The sequence below is a fragment of the Orycteropus afer genome, unplaced genomic scaffold (genome assembly GCF_000298275.1).
Source record: "Orycteropus afer afer isolate SDZICR_OR568_19922 unplaced genomic scaffold, OryAfe1.0 scaffold00469, whole genome shotgun sequence".
In the NCBI taxonomy this organism is placed as follows: Eukaryota; Metazoa; Chordata; class Mammalia; order Tubulidentata; family Orycteropodidae; genus Orycteropus; species Orycteropus afer.
This window is the reverse complement of record NW_006922056.1, coordinates 1189580-1213604: the sequence shown is the minus strand read 5'-3', so window position 1 is coordinate 1213604 and position 24025 is coordinate 1189580. Positions and strand designations below refer to the sequence as shown.

General features: G+C 52.7%; 1 protein-coding gene across 1 annotated transcript in view; it reads right to left on the bottom strand.

Annotated features, from left to right (window-relative positions):
* DIDO1 (death inducer-obliterator 1) overlaps positions 1 to 8086 on the bottom strand; it is a 32122-nt gene extending 24036 nt beyond the window's left edge. The window contains exons 1-5 of the mRNA XM_042782793.1: positions 8047 to 8086; positions 6459 to 7284; positions 4666 to 4991; positions 1946 to 2154; positions 547 to 760 (exon numbers count right to left, since the gene is read on the bottom strand). Coding sequence (XP_042638727.1) covers positions 547 to 760; positions 1946 to 2154; positions 4666 to 4991; positions 6459 to 7284; positions 8047 to 8086 — 1615 coding nt within the window. The remainder of the gene's footprint in view (positions 1 to 546; positions 761 to 1945; positions 2155 to 4665; positions 4992 to 6458; positions 7285 to 8046) is intronic.
* Between the last annotated feature and the right edge of the window lie 15939 nt (positions 8087 to 24025).

Here is a 24025-nt window from a genome sequence, read left to right as displayed (position 1 = left end):
GTGTGGTCTGGTGTGGGGTGTGTGTGTGAATATGTATGTGCGTATGTGTGTGCATATTTGAGTGTTGGTGTACAGTAAGAAAAATTCCTGCCTGTCCACGCAGAAATACACCCACCCCGAGAATCAGGCGTGCGCTGAGGGCCTGCTGCAGCAGCAGAGAGCTCTCCACACACACAAAGCACAGCGATGGCGTGAGCTAACGGAGCGAGCGGCATGGCAGCCCCAGTAGGACTGTGACGCTCTAGGTGTTGCATCAAGACCTGATGTCGTGTGGCTGATCTCACCAATACTCACCAAGGCCTGATACCAAATACCCAGAAATGTCAGAAACCCAGCAGCACGGTGGAGCGGCTGTTGGGCAGCTTGTGGGAAGCAGGGTGAGAAGGCCTATGGCCGCAGGTGCACATGGATCTCAGCAGGCATCCGAGGCACCAGCACCTGCTCTGAGCTTGGGCGCTGCAGCCTGAGTGCTTATGTTCCCCCCGTGCTGCCCCGGCCAGCCCGAGGACAGGAGGGCCCATGCCGCCAACCCCGGGAGATACGTACATTTGTACACCAGTGGTGCTGAGACGGCTGTGGGCCTCTCAGGCTTCACAGCGTTGTAGTTGTGGTCACTTGCCCAGGATGGCGTGCTGCTCTCGGGGGCTGAGTCCTTCATGGACCCTTCGTTCCTGGCAGGTGCCGCCACGGGCTTCTTCACAACACTTTCCTTTTTGTCTGGAGCTGGTCTCTTGTGCACAGAAGAAATTTTAATGCCTGCCTGGATAAGCAGTAAAATTGTAATCACTGGAGTGGTGAGAAAGCACACCATCCCCTCCCCACTGAGCAGACCCCACATCCAACTGATAGCCAGGACGCTGCTCTTCAAGTGAAGGGAGCCCCTGATCCCCACCTCCTCCCTACTGTCCAGGGGTGAGGCTGTCCGGGTGGAAAGCGAGCCGAGTCAGGTGCCGGGACAAGGCTGAGCGGGAGGGGAGCTTGAGGCCACACCCAGCACCTGAGCTTTGCTTTTCTTGGGAGGAGGTGGAGATGGTGAAATTTGGAAGAAAGGTCAGAATACAAATGGCATTTCTGTAGCCTCAACAGGAAACTGAGAGACGCAGATACTGAAACTAAGCTTCTCACACCTTCATAGGCCGGGAGGCAGACACTGCCACTCCATCCAGCCCTGGGTGCAGAACCACAAGCCCTAGAAACCGACTCATCCAAAGGCTCGTTGTTGTGGGGGGCAGTCGAGTCACCTCCAACCTGCAGCAACCCCGCGACAGCCCCACAGGGTCTCCTAGGCTGTCATGTGGATGGGAGCAGATCATCACGCCTTTCTCCTGCGAGCCACTGGGTGGGTTCTAACCACTGACCTTTCGGTTAGTAGCTGAGCACTTCACCACTACACCACCAGGGCTCTAAGCATTGGGAAGAAATCAAGGCAAGAAACTCCCAAACAGCACAAGGGATGCTCTAGCTGTCACACGTGTAATGGGAACTGGGGAGTGACTGAGTCAAACCACTACAAGCCCAGGAGGGATCCAAGTGTAAGACAAGACTGTGGTTTTCGAGGTTCCCAGGATGCTCCACCCACGTGGTGTGAAAGCTAGGTCTGAAGGGGGCTGCTCTGCACAGGGGCCCGCCTGGCCCCCGCCTGCCCGTCAGGACCCCTTCCGCACAAACCACCAGTGGCCCCTGGCTCCGGCGCCAGCCTGCCCGCGTGCCTACAGCAGCTTCCTGTCTGCGTGCAGGGCCAGCATCCCTGTTTACTGCACTGAGTCAGTGTGCGGGCAGAGGACGTGAACACCACACATGAGGCTCACTTACATCCGGAGAAGACAACCAGTGGGAGCCGAGTAGAGGGGACACCGTGCCCCACTGTCCACCCGCTCTTCCCCACGGGTGACGGACCAATGGTCTACCCACACCCCGTCAGTGCTCCGACAGCTGTACTGCTTACCTGCACGCTGCATTTTGGAAGGATGAGCTTCTCTGGTTTTGTCCTGAGCTTTTCTTTGAGTTTGGGTTTTTGTTCTTTACTGGAACTCAGGAGCTTCATGGTTGCTGCAGCGTGTTTCAGAATGCAGCCGCTGCTGCAGTAAACCGAGTCGGGCTGTGCCACGTTAGCGCACCCCGGGCCGATGCACTTAGAGGCGCCGGGAGCCTCGACTACCTGCAGGAGACACAGGGCTTCAAACAACGCACTTTCAAAAGATGGCTGATAGCGCTGGCGGCCTCTGCTCTCACCACAAGAAGAGATGCTCCAAGTATTTCAACATGAGTAAGACGGTTTTTGTTCACTCAAGTGACACAGACCTACTTCCATATGTACAATGTTCGCGTGCCTCAAACTGCCCCTTCTGGCAGCTGGGCTGGGCATCATTCACCACCAAGATTCTAGCCTCTGGTGCCCCCACCCCCCGGATCATGAGCTGGGCCTAGGACTTTAATGGGGTTTCACATCCACTGAAGTCCATCGTGTGGCAAACATGCAGGGACCTTCAGATGTAATCCACAGTCCAAAAGACCCACTTTGAGTTCATCACAAGGCCCTGGCCCTCCAGAAGAAACAAGAGGCCCTTAGCAGCTTTGTCCTGAGTGGCCGCGCTGTGGGGGGCCAGATGGTACGGCTGTGTGGGCAAGGTTGCATGGCTCCCAACGGAAACGGAGCATCAGATAAATGAGCAGCGTCGGTCTGGCACATCAGCGGCCGTAGCAACTGCACAGGGCACCCTCCACCAAACCACCTCAAGGGGCCTGAAAGCAGCTCTCCCCCGTCCGACTCTGATGAGACTGCAGCCCCAGCCCCCACCACTCCTGACTGAGCAGAGGGACCGGTGGACGGCCCCTGGACCCGACAGAGACAATCACACATGTGTTGCTATGCGCCACTAAGTCTGTTATACAGCAGCAACAGCAAACTAAGACACTTACAAGCTCCAACGTGGCTGCTTCCTGTTACAGTGATGGCCAAATGCTTGGTGGTCAAGACCAAACACACATGGACAGCATCCTCCGAGGGGCCTAGACCAAGGTCTTCTCCGGCTCATTAGTTAATTTTCCTCCATAGCATCCAAGATTTACTTACAACAAAATTTAGGCTTAGTCTCAAATACACTGACAGTTAAGTACAGAGAGAGCATCAAGACAACTTTCCCTAACCATGGTCTCAGGGGACATCAAGCTCAACTGGCATAACACACCACACAAAAACACTGTTCCACATCCCACTGTGGTGAGTAGCAACTGGGATGTTAAAAGCTTGTAAGTGGCCATCTAGATGCAACCATGGGTCCCTCCTCATCCAGAGCAAAGAAGAATGAAGAAAACCAAAGATGCATGGACACAGTTAGTCCAAGGAACTGGAAGACACGTGATTCTCAGCCTATGTGACCAGAAGACCAGAAGAACTAGCTGGTGACCGGCTGTCACTGTCAACTACCGGAAAAGGGATCAGTGTAGCAGATCCTAGACAGAGTGGGAGAACAATGTGGAACAAAACTCAAAATTATAAAGACCAGGTTTGATGGTCTGATAGGACCTGGTGAAACCCCTGGACTATGGCCCCTAGTTACCTTTGAGGCTTAGAATTGCACTCACTCCCCTGGCTTCCAGCCAAACAACAGACAGGCAAAAAGGATGGACTTTACACCAGACAGATAAACTCCTTAAAACGATCACTCGTAGGGGAACAGAAGAGCAGCATTTGCACAGGGAGACAGCTCAGGGGGGCAGGAGTGCATGGGAGGGACGGATACAGGGAAGAGGTAACCACAGGGAGGACGCAGAAGAGGGTTATCACAGTGTGGGGAACGCAGTCAATGTCCTGAAACAAAATGTGTATGATCTCTGTATGGAAAATGAACCTGCTGTACAAACTTTCACCCAAATCACGATTTAAAGAAAAAAAGAAAACGCTCCCTATTAAGTTCACATTCCCATTAATCTGTCTTCTAAGGACTCCACGTGCTGTCACCAGCTGACTCGCAGGCTCCACTCCCTAGCTCTTCACAAACAGGTAGGAGAGGCCTACCCTTCAAGCGCTCAGCGGGCTCTGCACCCATAGGGAAGCCATGACGCCTCTAGGCAGCAATCCTGGAGCCTTCTACACTCCCAGCAACCGCCAAGGGGCTGGCTGCAGGGGAAGTGGGGCAGGCCACCTCCCGCAAAGCAGTAGGCAGGACGAGGGCAGGCCCCTGGTCCCAGGCTGGCCAGGAGCCCAGGAAGGCCTGGAGTGACATGCCAAGTCATGGCCCTGGTTGAAGGTGGAGAATTAGGGGGGCAGGAGACAGTTCTCCAGAGCAAGTGAATCTTGTCCATGAAGACATACTGTGAGGAGAGGTGGACACCAAGCTGGGGCAACAGAGTACATGTGCTGAGTATGAGCACCCACAAACCCCAGACCAGTGCAGGGTCACAGGGTAGCAGACAGCAGGAATAGCATGTGTGCTTCTGAGATGGTCCATCCACGGGGGGAACCCGCACAGCCTCAGTGCTCACTAAAGGGAGACAGACACAAGTTGTCTCAACACGGTATCAGGTGGCCCGGACACACACAGACTTTAGTAATTTAAAGAATAACTCTGCAGATATAAAAAGACATGCTGGCATCAAGCTCAAAACTCCACTACCATCAACACCTGAAGAGAGGGACATATGTGCACCGCGGGGACAAGATACTCACAGGCTGGAAGATCTTGAGCTTTTTCTTGCCGCTTGGATTCGCAGCTTTCTCAATCCTGCCCTTTATTCCTTGGTCTTCACTCGATTTTTGCTCTACTGCTCCCAGGCTTGTGAAGTCTGTGCCGTCAGCATCCCCATGCCGAGATGGGGCTTCCTGCTGCGCGGTGCTTTCCACGTTCGTCTCATCCTGCACCTGCAGGATGGTGCAGTTCGGGCAGATGTAGTCCTCCCCGTTCCTCTCCAGAAGCCGCCCTCGGGCCTCCGAGATGCCCACACAGTCACCGTGAAACCACTCCTCACAGCGGTCACAGCAGATCATAAATCTGAAACAGGAAAGCACTGGCATCGGGATGGAAACAAGCCTCAGAAATGTCCCGAAGTGGACTACGGTCGCAGAGGCCATCAAGCCCAAATGACATAACAAGCTACACAAAAACACTGTTCTACACCCTACTTTAGTGAGTAGCAGCTGGGGTCTTAAAAGCTCACAAGCGGCCATCTAGATACAATAATGAGTCTTTCTTCGTCCAGAGCAAACAATGAAGAAAACCAAAGATGCATGGGAACAATTAGCCCAAAGGACTGGTACATCACGTGATCCTCAGCCTACATGACTATGAGACCAGAAGAACTAGATGGTGCCAGGCTACCACTGTCAACCACTTGGAGGGGGATCAGTGCAGGAGATCCTGGACAGAGTAGGAGAACAATATGGAACAAAACTCAAAATCATTAAAAAAAAAAAAGACCACGTTTGCTATTCTGATAGAGCCTGGTGAGACCCTTGGGACTATGGCCCCTTGTTACCCTTCAGGTCTGAACTGAACTTACTCCTGTGGCTTCCAGCCAAAAAACAGACAGGCACATGGGATGAACATTTATATCAAGCAGATACCCTCCTTAGAGTGATCAATCACGGGAGAACAGAAGGGCGGCATCTGCACAAGGAGATAGCTCATGGGGGCAGGAATGCACAGGAAAGAAGGACACAGGTAACTACAGGGAGGAAGTGGCCCATTACATTATGGGAATTACAGTCAATGTCATGAAACAGAATGTGTATTAATTAACTGCTGTATGGAAAATGAATCTGCTCTGTAAACTTTCACCCATATCACAGTCATTTTTTTTTTTTTTAAAAAGGCAAAGTCATGACATCAAGCTGGTGTAACTTACAAAAACCCCAGGAAAGCAGAGCATACAGTGTCCACTCATGCACCCTTCTTGTGATCTTACCTCACTACACGTGCTTCTCTCTGGACTGGTGCGCTGAGAGTAAGCTGTCGGTCTCCCAGCTCCCACCCAGCTCATCAGCACACAGCTTGATGAAACAGTAGCGGCACCGTCACCCCACCTGACAAACCAGACAGCGATTCCCCAGTACCACCTGGCCCCCCCTCACAGTCAGAGGCCCCGAGCTGCCCCCGCTGCCTACACGGGCCCGGGGAGGCTCGTACGCAACACCTGCCCACGGTACCACCAGGGCTTCTGTCAGCTCCTCTGCCAGAGCTCAGCACATCTCCGGGATGGCCAGCGGCCACCGCCACGTGGGAGCTCAGACGTCACTCATGCCTGTCGCTGGGATTGTAAGAGGCCACATGGCAGGCAGCGCTGACTGCAGTGCAGCACAGCACAGCTCAAGGCAGCCCGGTCCACACTTTGTCTTTCTTTTCGGGTACAGACTTATCCCTTCAACTGGACAAAGGACTCACCCAGCCCCGCCTTCAATGTCTCTCCACCAAGAGTGGAAAGTTGCTCACTCTCCCCACCCCTCCTCTCCCAGGACCCACCTGTTGTTATGAGGCTGCCGGCACAGGCAGTACAAAGCGTTGGGGTCGTAAACCTCACACTCGGGTTTGGGCCTGACAGTCTCTGCGGGATCCTCCTCCCGCTCGCCTTGAGCCACTCTCCCTTCCGGCTTACTGTCCTTGTCATCGCCTGCCCCCGGGCCAGGCTCTGGCTCCAGCTCGCTAGGCGGTGAGCCCTCAACAATGCCGCCCGCCTCGCCATCCACGGCTTCCGTCGGGGCCTCCTCGCGCCGCTTCTTCCTCAGGCGGCTCTGCGTCCCTTTCAGGGGCCTGTCGCCTGGCTCCTCTTCCCGCTTTCTTCGAAGGCGATTCTGAAGTTCTTTCAAAGTCAGCCCATCACTGTCACTGTCGGAGGTATCGTCGTCCTCGTCACCCCCTTTTGCCTTTTCAGAAGAGGCGGGGTGTTCCTTACTGCCTGTGGCACCAGACTTGGGGCCACTTTTGGCCTCAGAGCTGCTTTCCACACTCCCTTCAGAGGCTGTTTCAACATCAGTGACCGGACAAGATGTTGGGTCACTCGAGTCCTCGAGGGAGACAGGGATGCTCCTCCTTCCACGGCGTCGGACGGTCGTGAGGAACTCCTCCACCCGCTCCGTGCGCTTGGGCTGCCTCCCGCTGCGCCGCAGGGACAGGCTCTGCGTGGGCTGCTGCGGCGGGTGCTCCAGGGTGTCCACGTCAGCATCTCCCATGCCCTCACGCTTGGCAATCGTGGTCCTTCGGAAGCCCCAGGTCTTCCTGAACTCTTTACTTGTGGGTTTGATGGCCTTCGGGGTGTCATCACTGCCCGGGTCTCCTTTGTCATCCATGCCTGAGCACAGGACCAAAGGAACGGGTTTATGTTTAACTACCACATCCACGTGAGTCTACGAACGCTGGCAAAATGCCTTCTACAAGTGAATTTCACACTAAAGCAAGACTCTGTGACTAGTCCTTCCCCAAAAACAGTTGAGGGGATTTGAAGAAAATTTTAAGTCATAAAGTTAATGTTTATTAAAAAAAAAAAAAAACCCACACAGCTAGCAAAGCAAGTTGACGCTTTCACTATTCTACTGCTCAGAACGAGGCTTTCCAGACCGTGTAGGGGGTGGGTGGTAAAGACACGACTGAAACCCACAAAGTCGACAGCCACTCCTTGGTGTACATGGCAGCCTGCCTCCCTCCCAGGAACCACCAGCTCTGATCCCAGAGCACAGGTAGGGTGTGGAACAAGGTGCCAGCTCTGTACCAAGCCGTCGAGAGGCCCTACTGCCCTGTGGAGGTCAGCCTGCCCTGACCAGGGCCAGGCACAGGAGCACTGTCTCGGCCCCTCAGAAACTTGGGCCAGTGGGCCCAGTGCAGCAAGCAGAGGGGCCTGCCAGCCAGGCGTTGCCCAGCTCCTGGCCCCCGTCATGAGCTGTGTCACGGGGCTATTGTGTGGCAGCTCACTGCAACACTTAGAAAACACCAGCAAGGCAGCTCCTCCTACACAGGCCTTCCCTCCGCCCTTTCCTGTCAGAACACTGAACAACCGAGGTGGGGAGACATTCATGCTCTATGTCAAAGGACGAGACTCAAGAAGGGCAGCACGAACCTGAGGATTCTTTTCCGGGCTGCCCAGCCTTCAGCTGCATTCCAGCACCAGTGACCTCTCTGACCTTAAGACGTGTTCCATCCCAAGGGAACGAGTGGCATAGAGTGGAAACCTACAAAATATAAGAAACATGAATCAGAGCTGCCTGACACCTCAGTTTATGGTCTTCTGGCTCTGCTTCCGTTTTCCAGCCAAGCTCTGCGACGACTGCCGACAGAGGCCTCTGCTGTCCTGCCCACCTGTCCCATGCTCCCAGGTCACCCGAGGGGACCCACTAACTCGGGTGACCTGGGGTGGCCAGCAGTGAGTTCAGTTCAGACGGGCGCTTCTTCCAGTGCCTGGAGGGGAGGTGTGAGCACTATAGGCATGTGGCCAGTGAGCAGCGGTAGCCGAGCCTGGAGGGTGGGCTCCTGTTACCACCAGTCATCCTGAGCAAGTCCCACTGCCCCACTCCAACAGCAGCGAGCCCTCAATGTGGACACTGACGCAAGCCCACCCAACAGAGACGTGCTCCCTACAGACACACACACTGTAGGACTTCTTGCTGCTGCTTCGTTTCTGTTCCAGGAATTTCACCCTCAGGAAGGTGAGAGTGTTTCTATCTGTGCAGAACAAGCTGCAGCACATCCCACAGCCATCTCCGAAGAGCAGCAAGTCAGGATCTTCACGGAACTTCCCACGTTCCTCCTGAGTATGCAGCCTGAGGGGCCGTGGCACCAGCAGCTCCAAACCCTTAGGGTCCTCACCAGTCCCCCCAACCAGCACGTGGGGTGCACCCCTGCACCTCTGAGACCCTATGGTGCCCAGGAAGCTAAAGCAGACCCACGCAACCTGATCCCACCCCACTGGGCGGCTTTCCAGCAGGAAGACTTGGCCTCTTCTCTGCAGAGAATCCCCAGGGTCAGCGGACAGGATGGGGAGAGCAAGCCATGCAAACTAAAGGGCTGGTCCTGAGCAAACCCTCCCCAGACCAGGCTGCCCAACACCTGGCAGGGAGACCGTCTCAGACAAATACAAACACTGTGCCGTGCAGGTCCTTCAGAGACAAAGCCAGCTCAGAAACGAAGACACTAGGAAGTTACGTTCTGCTGCGGTTTCACCCCAGTGAGGCTTCACCTCCTTCCTGAAGTCCCAGGTACGATGGGAAATGAGGAAATCGCTTGGTCCAAGTCTTTAACAGCCAGGTCTCAGAACAAGGCTGTCATCAGTCACGGTCGCAAAAAACAGGATTCGTGGTCTCCAACACCTCAGATTATTTACCGACTGCTCCCATGGAGTGAGCTCCTAAAAGGAAGGAAGGAAACAGTTTACAGCTCTGAGTCAGTTGTAATGAAATCACGTGCCCCTTTCCCCACAAACAGAAACCAAACTTTCCATGTAACATGTGTGTACCACGTGAGCTCCAAAGATGTCAAAAACCAAACTCACTGCCATCAAGTTGGATCTGACTCATAGTGACCCCTCCTTGGGTTTCCAAGGTGGTATTACTACGCAAGTAGATTGTCCAACATTCCTTCCGAGGAGTGGCTGGTGGGTTTGAACCACCAGCCTTCTGGTTAGCAGACACCTTAGGCACTATGCCATCAAAGAGCCCCCAAAAAGCACAGTACATACGTCTTCGAAAGACAAGGGACAGAGGACACCCTGGGTAAACTCTAAGAAAGGCTGGCCTTGGTGGCACACTGGTGGCAGGCAGGCCTGGGCCAGCTGGGGGAACAAGAGGCTTCCATAGGATGGGGAGGTGAGCTCTAGCCACCTGTATGCTGTGGGCATCAGTCTCTCCCCAACTAACTTACTTCTGAGATGGACTCAGCTCAGTAAGGCCCACCACAGAGAAACATGACCCAAACAGAAAAGGCCCCAGACCCACCACAACGTCAGAAGCGACCCTGGCCAGTGGCACGTGGAGCTAATGAGGGCAAGAAAGCGAGGGAAACAGACGTGGCCTCAGCGGGCGGCTGCTTGTTTTCCTCTTCCAGGAGTTCTCACATTGCAGCCGTGTTTTCAATGTAATTAAAATTTTAACTAAGAAAAATGTTGGAGGACGAAGGTTTCAACAGGTGACCGCGGTGGGGTTCAAGCCCCTTCCCACTGGACCCACTCATGAGGGCCATCGGCTCCCAGGGCCCTTCCCCAAGCCCCTCGCTCAAGCTGAGAGCCATGTCTTACCTCTCCCAGGTCTCACTCACTCCAACTGCCTGGCCGGTAACTGTGCTCTGTCGCCCCTAGCGACGCAGAACAAAGGGGCACCAACACTCCGCCTCTTAAAGAGACAGGGAACGCTGCTTGAGGGTCTCGGTCCCCGGTGTCTCCTGCTGAGCCAAACCTTACCACCAGGACCACACTCCCTTCTCAACAGGCTACCCCCAGCCTCCAGACAAGGCTTCCAGAGTTCAGAACTCACTTCTCAGCAACAGGACACCTTACACATTCATCAATGCACAGGATGGAAATGACAAAGGCAACTCAAGCACTAACCGGAAAATAAGCTTGTTTCTAGATGTGATCTGAGTCCTGGATAATTACTCAGGAGGAAGCCGTGGTTTCTAGTGAGCAGGAGGAGACCGAGTTCACCACACTCAGAACAGGGCAGATCATTTAGGTAAGAAGACATGCGTGCTGCCTTTCACTATTTCGTCAACGCAAATTCTGACGAGCGAGTGAGGATAGCATGTGAAATTAACAACATATATGTCAAGGCACAAGTTTTAAAAAAAAAAAAGCATGAAGTTCCTAACACAACTTAGAAATTTACACCTAATCCTACAAACTACCAGGAGCAAAACTGTGACCACACCACACATCACAATGGAATTTTCTCCCCAGGAAGGGGCCACAGCTCAGCTGGCGAGTGCAAACCAGGCGAACAGCGCCCCAGGAGAATCACAAGATTCCTGCCTGCATCAGTGAGACGCAGGGTAACACTATAAAATCTCGGGCTTTAAAAGCTCACAGGGGTCATTCTCAACGGATGTCAACGTGGAGCCTGAAGGGGACCGATGGCTGAAAAGTGACCCTCACAGTCCTGGAATCAGCGGCTCTCAAAATTTCGGTCTCAGGGTTCCAAAGAATTTGTGCTTATTTGCAACATGCCTATCAATATTCCCAAAATTAAAAATATTTACTCATTGGAAGAATAAGCTCATTCCATGTTAACCACACAGACATCAATCCATCCATCTCACTGCCGCTGAGTCAGATGCAACTCACAGCAACCCGTCCTTGGGTTTCGGAGGTGGTATCTCTATGGAAGTTGATTACCCAGTCTTCCTTCCCTTCCAAGGAGTGGCTGGTGGGTCTGAACCGCCAGCCTTCTGGTTAGCAGTCAGATGCCTTAGGCACTATGCTACCAGAGCTCCCACCCGTCTTCCAGTGAGCAAGAGGAAATACATATACAAATATAACCCAACACAGCAAACCCTCAGAACCATGTCCTCTTGCTTACTAGAAGACAGGTGGGCTCTTGGGGCCACTCCCATAGACCATCCGCCACCATCCACTACTGTGGTTGAAACGGATGAAGACCAGGCCTCAGAGAGACACAGCTACACAGGGAGTCCGCACATAACTGCAAGCCCTTCTGTGGCTCATGGTGGACTCCACGAGTGCTGGTTTGTGACATCAGGTGCAGTGGGGAACTGTCCGAGCACCAGCCCTACTTGTACATTAAAGTACACTCTGAGGGCACCATGCAGCCTGTGTGGCTGTCTGGGAAACACCGATTTGCTGAGTCACACCGAGTCACGCGGCAGCACCAGATGCCCACACGTTATCACTCTCATCAGGGGTCAAAGCACTGAGAAGCTGACAAGCTCACCATGGCAGGCGCACGCTTTCTGAACTGGAACTCTGCCGCACACAGTAAACACTGTCACACACGGCAGGTCCTAAAGCTACACCTGCTGGACACCCAGGTCCGAGGCCTGCAGGGTGCCTCTTCTCAGCAAAGATGGTGAGCTGGGAAGAGGCTGGCACCACTGGGCACTTCCCCTGGAGACAGCACCCCCCATCAGGCCACCGCCACCTCATCACACAGGAAGTGACAGCTGTGCTGCTAGGGCTGGGAAGACATCAAATCAGTCCTCCTCACTGCTCCCCGGAGGGCGTTTTTGAGGGGAGCTGGTGTTTTTCAAACAACCAGCAAGTGTGCGGCCAAGAGCAGAGCAGTGTGCTTGCTGTTCCTGCCCAGTCAGATGGCAGCAGGGCAGCCAGGGCACACGGTGGACTTTCATCGCACATGGTCCCAGTTTCTGTGGCCTCGAGCACATGTCTACACCTCAAGCAGCAGCAGATTTGCAACGGCTCCTTCCACAAACCGTAGCCTCTAACTTCCCCACCAGTCTCCTCCAACTTATCAAAAATACTAAGCTTCTGGAAGTGAATTTCTTTTTTTTTTTTTTAATTTTATTTGGATTTGGGTGAAGATTTACAGAGTATGAAAGTGAATTTCTTAAATGAAAAAATTCTCTCTCAAAATAGATGTTTTTTACCTGTTATTTAAAAAACAAAAACCCACAAATGTTATACAAGATTTTACAACCACTGTGAACGCTACGAATCTCAAGACTCAATTTTTACTATTAAAGTGTGCTTGTGGTGAACAGGATGGAGCTCTGGTGGCACAGTTGGCTAAGGCATTTATTTGACCACTAACCAAAAGGCTGGTGGTTTGAATCCACCAGCCACTCTGCCGGAGAAAGATGAGACAGTCCACCTCTGTAAAGCCTGACAACCTTGAAAACCCAAGAACAGTTCCACTCTGTCCTGTAGGGGCACTGAAGAGTCCGGAGAGGACTCGACGGCAGTGGGTGTGGTTTGGGCTTTGCTTCTGTGAAGACTGACAGTTTTGGAGACAGTTCCACTCTGTCCTCTGGGGGCGCTGTGGGTTGGAATGGACTCCACGGCAGTGGGTGTGGTTTGGGATTTGCTTCTGTGAAGACTGACAGTTTTGGAGCCCCTGTGGGGCAGTTCCACTCTGTCCTCTAGGGGCACTGTGGGTCGGATCAACTCCACCATCCTCACAATCTTTGCTATACTTGAGCCCATGGCTGCTACCACTGTGTCAGTCCATCCTTTTCTCTAACCCTCTACTTTATCAAGAATAATATCCTCCTCTAAAAATGGTCTCTTCTGACAAGACCAAAGTAGGTTAGATGAAGTCTGGCCATTCTTGCTTCCAAGGACCATTCCGGCTGCACTTCTTCCAGGACAGATTTGTCTGTTCTCCTAGCAGTCCATGGTATTTTCAGTATTCTTGGCTAGCACCACAACTCAAAGGCATCAATTCTTCTTTGGGTCTTCTTTATTCATTGTGCAGTTTTCCGATATGCGTATGAGGTGACTGAAAATACCATGGCTATGGGTGGGTGTACCTTAGTCTTCAAAGTGACATCTCTGCTCTTCACTTAAACAGGTCTTTTGCAGCACGTCTGACCAATGCAATACAACATCTGATTTCCTGACTGCTGCTTCCATGGGTGTTGACTGCAGATCCAAGTTAAATGAGACCTCTGACAACTTCAATCTTTTCTCCATTTATCATGATGTTGCTTACTGGTCCACTTGTCAGGATTTTTGTTCTTTACATTGAGGCGTAATCCCTACTAAGACTGCAGTCTTTGATCTTCATCAGTAAGTGCTTCAGGTCATCTTCACTTTCACCAAGGAAGGTTGTGTCATCTGCATAGCTCTGGTTGTTAATGAGTATTCCTTCAGCCCAGTTCTTCTTCTTATAGTCTGGCTTCTGGATTATTTGTTCAGCACACAGATTAAATAAATATGGTGAACGAATACAACCCTGATGCACACCCTTCCTGATTTTAACCTCTTGTTCTGCTTGAATGACAGCGTCCTGGTCAATGTACAGGTCCCTAACGAGCACAATCAAGTGTTCTAGAATTCCCGTTCTTCTTAATGTTATCCATAATTTGTTATGATCCACACAGTCAAATGCCTTTGAATACTCAATGAGACACAACATCTTTCTGGTACTCTTTGTTTTCAGCCAAGATTCATGTGACATCAGCAATGATATTCCATGTCCTTTTTTGGATACAGCTTGAACTTCTGGAAGTTCCCTCAATATACAGCTGCAATCATTTTTGAAGTTTCAATTATCCTCAGCAAAATTTACTTCATTTGATATTAATGATATTGTTCGATAATTTCACATCCTGTTGGATCATCTTTCTTTGGAATGGGCACCAATATCAATCTGTTCCAGTCAGCAGGCCAGGTAGCTGTCTTCTAAATTTTTTTGGCATAGCCGAGTGAGTGCCTCCAGCACAGCACCCGTTTGTTGAAACATCTCAATGGGTATTCCATCGATTCCTGGAGCCTTGCTTTTTGCCAGTTCCTTCAGTGCAGCCTGGACTTCTTCCTTCAATAACATTAATTCTTGATCATATGCTACTTCCTGAAATAATTGGGCATCAACTAATTCTTTCTGGTACAGTAACTCCACATATTCCTTCCACCTTCTTTTGATGCTTCTTGCATCATTCAATATTTTGCCCACAGAATCTTTCAATATCACAACTCAAGGCTTGATTTTTTTTTTCTTCAGTTCTTTCACCTTGAGAAATGCTGAGCGTGTCCTTCCCTTTTGGCTTTCCAACTCCAGGTCTTTGCACATTTCTTTATAATAATTGACTGTCTTCTTGAGCTGCTCTTTGAAATCTCCTGTTCAGTTCTTTTATCTTGTCATTTCTTTCATTTGCTTTAGCTACTCTCCATTCAAGGGCAAGTTTCAGAGTGTCTTTTGACATTCATTTGGTCTTTTTTTTCCTCTCCTGTCTTTTTAATGATCTTTTGCTTTCTTCATGGAGATGTTCTTGATGTCATCCCACAACCTGTCTGGTTTTCGGTCACTGGTGTTCAATGCATGAATCTACTCTTAAGATGGTCTCAAAATCCAGGTGGGATACAATCAAGATCATATATCGGCTCTCATGGACTTGTTTTCATTTTCTTCAGCTTCAATATGGACTTGAATGTGAGCAAATGACGGTCTGTTCCATTGTCAGCTCCTGCTCTTGTCTTGATTTAAGATACTGAGCTTCTCCATCACCTCATCCCACAGATGTAGTCAATCTGATTCCTGTGTATTCTATCTGGCAAGGTCCACACCTATAGCTGCCATTCATGCTCTTGAGAAAAGGTTTTTTGCAATGAATAAGTCAGTCTCTCAAAATTCTATCACATCATCTCCAGCATCATTTCTACCACCAAGGCCATGTTTTCCAACTACCGATAATTCTCCTTTGTTTCCTACATTTGCATTCCCATCACCAGTAACAGTAAATCTTGACTGCATGTTTGATCACCTTCAGACTGAAGTTGGTAGAAATCTTCAATTTCAACTTTGGTTTTAGTGGCTGTCCATGTGAGTACTAGTAGTACTAGCTGGTCTTCCTTATATGGGTATGGATATCATCCTATGACTGACAGCACTGACTTCAGGGTGGCCATGACACCATTCCTCTTCAGTTTGTCATTCCCTACATAGTAGACCCTATGTTTGTCTGATTCAAAATGGCCAAAATCAGTCCGTTTCAGCTCACTGATGCCTAGGATACCAATCTTTATGTGTTCCATTTCATTTTTGACAACTTCCAATTTTCCTAGGTTCATACTTCATATATTCCATGTTCCAATTATTAACGGATGCTTGCAGCTGTTTCTTCCCATTCTGAGTCATGCCCCATCAGCAAATGGAGGTCCTGAAAGCTTTACTCCATCCACATCACTGCTAACTCTACTCTGAGAAGGCAGCTCTTCCCCAGTCGTATTCTGAGTGCCTTCTGACCCGAGGGGCTCATCCTCCGGCACTCTGTCAGACGACATTTCAGGGCTATTCATCAAGGTTTCCAGGACTGTTTCAGTTCTTTACTGCTACTAGTAAGGTTTTCACTGGCCAATTCTGTCAGAAATGAACGGCCTCATCATTCTTCTCAACCTGTCTTAGCCTGGAAACTCTACTGAAACCTGTCCATCATGGATGACCCTGCTGGTGTACCGCTGGCATAGCCTCTTAGCAACACACATGCCACCACAGTAGGACAAACTGACAGGAGTCATGGGCTGTAAAGATTGACAGCCTGGGAAACCCTCTGGGGGCAATTCTGCTCTGTGCTCCAGGGTGCAGTTGAGGCAGCCACAGTGGATGACAGGGAATGGGTGCCGCACACACAATGATTTTTAGGTCCCAGGCTTCAGAGTGGTCCTTAGTCTTGAAGACACTTCACAGTATGATGATCTATAGTCGCACTGAAGTCCCTACTCCCAAAGGAGGGTGACCCATGGCCAATACACAATAGACAAGTCTCTCTTTTGCCCCACCTGGTGGTAAAACCTTGTATTTTTTCAAGCCTTCATTCCGGCGCCCCCCCCCCCGAAACAATATTCAAAACCAGGAGCTGGGGGAACAGAGGTCTTGACCTCAATGGTATTTCAATGCAAAATGCCCATCTCAAAACAATGTTAACCTGCCAGTCAGAAATGACGTTCAAGGTCACACCAGACCTCAGGATTCTGGACTCAGAATCTGTGTTAGTTCTGACAGACTAGGCCAAAAGTTACATTTATTTCAGGAGTTCTTGGGTGACGCAAACAGTTAAGCGCTCAGCTGCATACCAAAAGGTTGGCGATCCGAGTCAAGCCTGAGCTGCCTTGGAGGTAAGGCCTGACAACTGACTCCCATACCCTCAGCAGCCACTGAGCACCCTGTGGGGACACAAGGGGACTCCATGGCAACCGTGGGTTTTCTTGGAAATACATTCTCCCAAGAACCTTCTCTATAGCACAAAATCCTTTGTTGTTGGAGGTGAGGAAAGACTGAGAGAGTAATGACTAAAAGATTAGCTACTAAAAAGGAAGGAAAAACTTCCAACACAAAGACTCACCACTTAGCTAGAGGCACTACACCTAGAACGTCAGACAAGTCGACGTTTCCAGGAAGCGGCAGCGGGCATTGCGACCCAACCCCAAATGCTGACCCGTGGGGGCCGCTAAGGGAGTCCACAGGGAGACGCGGCCACCGTTGGCTGGAATGCCTACAGAGAATCTGACCGAGTGTATGCTTACACTGAGGTTTAAATCCTTCCAAAATTTTTAATCCAAGTCTTGCACCTTGCCAGGAACAGCCACTATCAGACCAAGCCAGGCTGCCCACAGCACAGCAATTAAGTAGTCAGGAGGAACATACGGGTAAAAATCTGGAACAACCCTACTGAACTCAAACTGTGGTTGGTACGTTTGCTTTCCAAACACATGGAAACAAAATGTGCAACTTGTCACTCGGGGCCTGGGTGCGAGTGGTAAGGGGTGTGCTGTCTCTGCCACCGAATGCAGGACTGGGACCACAGTGGGCAACTTGGGGGAGTGTCACCTTTCCACCCAAGAGGCAGGACACAGGGCAGCCACACAGCCAACACATTTATTGCGCTTAAGGAGAAGGGCAAGCTGAAGTCCTCAAGGGCCGGGCAGACAGAGCTCCTCCAATCCACGTCTGGGGCCTCCTTGTGCCTCCCAGGGCTGCGAGAACCCGGCTTCACACCTACGCTCTGGGGCCATGCTCTGCCTGGGCCTTAGAACCACTGGCATCAAGCACCTTCCTGCCCTCATCGGAGCATCTGCCACGCGTGACGGGGTGACTGCTAATCCCCAAGGACCTCGGAGATGACTTCCCAGAATGGGAGAAGGGGCAGTGTGCTGAAGCTCCCTCCCCAGGGCAGTCACGGACCTGCGCCGAAAGCAGCGTGTCCTCCCTGTGGGCACAGCGGGGCGGTGTCCCCCCGAGCTGCTGGGTCTGCTAGGCATTCAGTCAGGATCGGACGCTCGGGGAGCCCCTCCCCCAGTGGCGGCCCCATTGATCTTATATCTCCTTTTCTCTGTCTGGCTCCAGGACATCTTTGTGGGTTACTGATTGGAACCACTGTCCCTCTGACACCTAGGAGCGCCAACGGGGCAGCACTAGGCCTGGCACCGTGTGCTGGCCCCGTGCTCGCTCTGCCTCTGTTCACACTGTTATCCTTTCAGCTGTTCTCCTAAAGGTACCAGTTTGAGAACTTCCTAACCCCACTGCCCCAGAATGAGGCTCCTCTCACTGCCTCCTCGCTACCGCAGTAGGGCCATCAGGGAGCCACAGAGGGGCTGTAAGGAAAGGGGGTCTCGCAACACACGGGCCGCGGGATGCACACCACCGCCGGATGCACACCACCACCGGGTCTCTTCTGTTCCACGTCTCAGGTAGAAGGCCTGCTCTGCACAGCCAAACGTCTCGGGGCCCCAACAGGAGGCCCCCAGGGCCACACTCGGGGCTGACGCACAATCGCTGAGGGCAGCGGCATAATCCAACACCATCCTCAGCTGTGACAGAGAGCCAGACTCACTCCGCACTCTCCCCAAAGCACAAGACATCACCAAGCCAACAGCAAGAGTTCAAGGACACTCCCCACCTGCCCACAAGGCATCAATGTTGCCGGGGGACGTTCAGCATCTAAACTAGAGTCTTAAACCTCTCCTGCCCCAGTGTTAGAGGTTCCTGACCACCCAGAGCTGGGGCCCTCCCGAGAGCTGCAAGGCCAAAGTCCCTTACCCCACAGCACTAAGACACGTGCCTTGTTCTCATCACCCTCTCTGCAGCGTGATGTTTCCCACATGCCCACAGACGGACGCCAGCACAGACAGAATACAGAAGCAGAGCAGAAGCAGCGGTCAGGAGCCAGTGTGAAGCAACACCCAAGCAACCTGGAAAATGTGAAATGCCACTTTCTCCCTCAACTCTGTCTTGAAGGATACAGCTCATTTTCACGAAACGGTATTTACATCAACATGGTAGGATATATTACTACTGCGTGACAGATGAATAAGGATTTTTAAAAAACTCTTTTGAAACTTCAAACACAGTGAATGAAACAGACGACACTTGCACAAACCCAGGCTCCTTGGGGCCTTCTACTGTGAAGACCATGAAGTGGTCCTGAGCCCCAAATCTGAGAGGAGCTGACCAGACTCGCGGTTCCACAAGGTGGCTCCAGCGGGTGCCACGAGTGCCCATGGCCACGAGACGTCCCAGGGCCTCCTCACATCAGGGTGCCACTGCATTCTGTCTGCCACCTCTTCCCACTCAGTTTCCTGGTCACATTCTAACGGAGAAGAAGCGGCTGATGTCTGATGAGGAAAACAGAGCACTTGGGGCAGGCGGGCCGGGTCAGTCAGTCAGAGCGAATGCGATGAAGAGAGGGCCTCTGTCACACCCTCCTGCAGAGCTGGCGCCGTCTCTCATAACGAGTGGCATCAGAATGATAAGCCGCAGCCCAAGGGGCAAAAATGACGCCGAGTCCAATTACCCTTGAAAAGCACCCAGGTCTCTGGGAACTCAAAACACACACAAGAATGAACTCTGCATTCCCACTGGACTCTGGCTTTCCTTCCCCAAACCACCAGTCCCATCTGGTTCTGGGAGTGGTGGAGGAGGTCCAAGAGGGCCTGGTGGCACAGTGGTTAAAGCGCTTGGCTGTCAACAGAAAGGCCGGTGGTTTGAACCCACCAGCTACTCTGCGGAAGAAAGCTGAGACCATTTTCTACCTGAAAGATCGTAGCCTTGGGAATGCAACAGGACGGCCCTACTCTGCTGGAATTGACTGGACAGCAGCAGGTGGTTTAGTTCACTGGCCGGCTGGCTGAAGTAGGGCCATGCTGAAGAAAGAGATGTTAAGGGATGAATCACAGGGTTTTCTGTGTCTGCTTCAAAGACGCACGTATGGCTGAATCCGACAGCTGAGTGCATGATGCACCTTTATGGTGATGACTGTTCCTGCGCAGGTGGGGAGCAGCAGAGAATGGCACCTTCCTAGTAACAACACACTGTTAGACGTACAGGTCCAACCTACAACTCAACAAACCCAGGAGTGTCCACTGCGCCCAGTGTGCCTCCAGGGGGCACAGCGTCTCTGTGGACAGGTCCAGCTTCCCTCTGCAGCAACTGGTGCCTACCCCCATTACCACAGCAAGACCACCCCACACAGGTCTGGGGGTGGGGGTGGGAGTGTTTCAGGGAAGCATAGTGTCAACGTCAGGACATCCCTCGATCCCCGTCATGGATGTCACAGCCAGCTGTACCGGGCAAGTGCTCTGGTCCCTACTTCCCAATCTATATGGGGATCACACCAATGTCACCTGGTTTCTTCAAAGGCTCTGTGATGTGACACTTCCTCAAGGTTGCATGTGCCTGCACACAGGAAATGTGCCACCAATGGCAACTCTCTCCTCTGAGAATGTCAACACCATGTTGGCAAGGGTGTGGGCAAAAGTGAGTCCATCTGTTTGACCAACATTTACCAAGAGCCCATTATGTGCCCAGCACAGGGGACAGAGCAGAAGACAGGTGTATTCCCATGACGAGGGCAAGGGCCTTCTCTGAGCCAGCAGAAATAACCAGTGCAGCTTTTATAAGGATGCTCACAGCCACATTCTAAACAACGGTGACAACAGCTCAATCTTAAAAGCAAAAAACAGCCACACAACAGAATCCTGTAAGACTTCAACAAGAACAAAAGGCACCCAGGGACACAGCAAAGGCACGTTGCAAGCCAGCTGTGCACAATGGTGTGGTCTACATCCCACACAGCCACACTCAGATACGTGCCGTTATCTCAGGACTCCTGGGGCAACGCTCTGGTGGGTGTTACGGGCTTCTTTGTATTTTCCACATTGTTTTAGTTTTCAATAAATGCATTATTGTAATAAAAATTACAGAAGTCATCTGCATGTTGGAAACAATTTTTGCTCTATTTCTTCATGAAAGTAGGGAGTTCTGGTTGCAGAGTGGCTCAAGCATTTGCCTGCTAACCAAAAGGTCAAATGTTTGAAGCCACCAGTTGCTCCATGGGAGAAATGTGAGGGAAGCTACTTCCATGAAGACTGAGCCTCGGAGACCCTGTGGGAAGTTCCACTCTGTCCTCTAGGGGCACTGTGGGTCAGAATGGACTCTAGGGCAGTGGGTGTGGTTTGGGCTTTGCTTCTGTGCAGACTGACAGCCTTGGAGACCCTGTGGGCAGTTCCACTCTGTCCTCTAGGGGCGCTGGGGGCCAGAATCCACTCGCTGGCAGTGGGTTTGGCTTTGGAACTTATACATATAAACACACATATATATGTGTACAAAAATACATACGTGTACAAACACGTATACGTACATACACAGGAGCTCTGGTGGCATAGTGCCTAAGGCACTTGACTGTTACCTGGAAGGCTGGTGGTTCAAACCCACCATCCACTCCTCGGAAGGAAGGTTGGGCGATCTACTTCCATAGCGATACCACCTCGGAAACCCAAGGAGGGGTCTCTATGAGTGGATCTGACTTGATGGTCTATAACAATAACGTGTATGTATGTGTGTGCACACATAGTTTTCTTGCTGTGGCTGTAAGGATTCTTACAGAACAGGCACAATTACATTCTCCACTTGACGTAACGACTGACTTTCAAAATTACTGCTCAGAAGATGAAGCCTAAGTCCAATAGAAGAGCTTGAGGTGAGGGCCTGCGCCCAGGCACTGAGTTCGGACGGTGCCTCGGGTCTCCTCTTCCCGACCAGTGCCCCCACTACAGGCTCCTCCTTTAACCTTTGTAACAGGATTCACACATGTCATCATAGTCGCCACAAAGAAGCTGACGTGTGAGCCACTGGACGGGACCCCACTGTTTCAACAGGACGAAGTACAAGAGGGGCTCCGAGGGCTTCCTGTGTCCACCAGGCCCGTGAGAAATCAGGCCTCGAGCCAACATGGGGCCACACACGCAGGAACCCAAGGGCAACCGTGAGCCGGTCCTACTCCCAGTCTGTGCTCCCCTCTAAAGGCCAAGGGAAGTATCATCAGTAGTAATGGAAGTTCCAAACAAGCTGGCCCTTGACCAGATCCCAAGCACTCCGGCCAACTCTTGCCCGGGCTGGGCAGGAACGGGCCCCTCCTGAGTTAGGCATGGCCTCCGAAATACGTACAAGGGGCAACAGGAGGACCCACCAACCTGACTGCCACAGGAAAACGGGAGCCGCAGTCCTCGCCCCACTTTCTCTGTGGCCCACACGAAGGCCAACCCCATCGCCTCCCTTCAAGCCGTGTACCAAGGCCCAGGGACAGCTTCTCCACCAGCCACGGAGAGGCACACACACCAACCTGGAGGAAGCAGGCTCTAGCAGAGGAAAGGGGCAAGGGGTTGGCCAACTCCACAAAGTCATATTTTATTTGTGGATTCTTAATTTTTTTTAACACAGCGGAACTCATTTTGTTTGAAAAAGTCTGAATTTCATCAAATAGTAATCAAATAGTAATGAGGGCAGCTTTTGGGAGAGAACCAGAAGAAAATAAAGGACACACATCATTCCAAACCCTGAGACGAGGTGGCTCATGTGTGAGGCTGTTAACATGTCTGCTCGAGCAAAGCACTCTCCGCGTGCACAGGCGAGCGCGCTTCCGGAGCCCGGTAGTCTATAGAGACCCCACAGGCCCCCGCCGGCCACGTTCATGTGGCATTCAAAGGACAAAAACACGCAGTAAACTACTCTCAGAGAGGACCCTCCAACCCCAAGTTCCCCCCATGCACAAACGGGTTGGCAACACCTTAAAGAAGCCGTCAGACCCACGTCCAGTTCCCCATGAAACTGTCTTCAGGCAGATGGGGACCGCACCTCCTGGGCAGTGCTTGTGCAGTAAGAACGTGCTGAATCAACCCAGGAATGGCCTACAGTCCCAGAGAGTCATTTCCCTATAACGCCTGGCTAAGGCACCCATCTCGGAAGTTGATCTCAGGCAGGGCACGCGCGGCCCTGGGGAAAGCACCACCAATCTCAGTCTGGTGCGGTGAGTGGCCGCGGGCACAACATCCAGAGCCCGGCAGCCTAGCTCTGACTCTGGCTCCGGGGTGTCGGGCCAGCCCCGTCCGGCTTCAGCTTCCTGGAGGCGACAGCGGGTGCGCGCACGCCCCTGGCTCCTCGAGAGGCGCTCGTCCGCACAGCCCGCGAGCTGCGAGCCCCCCGGGCTGCGAGCGCTTCAGGTCCCTGTCAGGGCCCTCAGCGGAGGCCCAGCTTCTTGCTGGTACCGTCTAAGGGTCCACGAGGTCACGGGCTACATCGTGAAGATCTTAAAGTCGCCTTTTCCTCCGGTCAAACGTCCCCAGACGTGTCAGGCACAGACGGGATCTCCGTCCAGGCGTGACTAGGTGCTCCACCGACCTCTGCCGCCAAGGACCTGCGAGCTCCCCCGCGGAGCAACCCCGCCCCCCCAGAGCAGCGACGGCGCGGCGCGGGAGCCGGCGGGCGACGGAAGAAGGGGCAGCTCCCTTCAGGGTTAGCGGGACACAGACGGCGCCGCCACCACGGCCGGCGGGCCCCACACTCACAGACCGACCAGGCAACAGGGAACCACAACCAGCCCCTCAGGTCCAGGGAACCAGTCTCCGAGAGGAGGCCCCCGTGCGCGGAAGCCGCGCCCTCCCGAACCCCCAACAGTTGACCAGGGCGGGCCGTCTACCAGGGGTCAGCTGGGGACGCGGCCGTCGCGGGGAAGGACCCGCGGGTCTTAGGGGCCCTCCAGCCAAGTTCCCCCCTTCCGCGGCTGCCTGCCGGGGCGGTACCAGCACACACTGTAAGGAACGGGAGCTCAGCCCAGCGCTCCCAAACGCGTCCACCGTACGTCTCAACCCAGCCCGGCGTCCATCAGGACCTCTCCGTCTCGCATCACCCTTTTCTCAGTCCAAACCGCGACAAGGACACACCGCTTGGCACTTAGCAACGACCTTCTACATCCACTGCGATTCGCCAACCAGCGCCGCGACGCGGACCCGAGCCGCTCGCATCACCGTCGGAGGGAGGCCGCTCGCGCCGAGGGTAAAGGGCCGCCCACCGCCATTGGCGCCGCAGAGCGAGTGCGGCCGGCGGCTGTGGCCGCGCCCCGAGGCCGAGCGCCCCGGCCCCCAACGC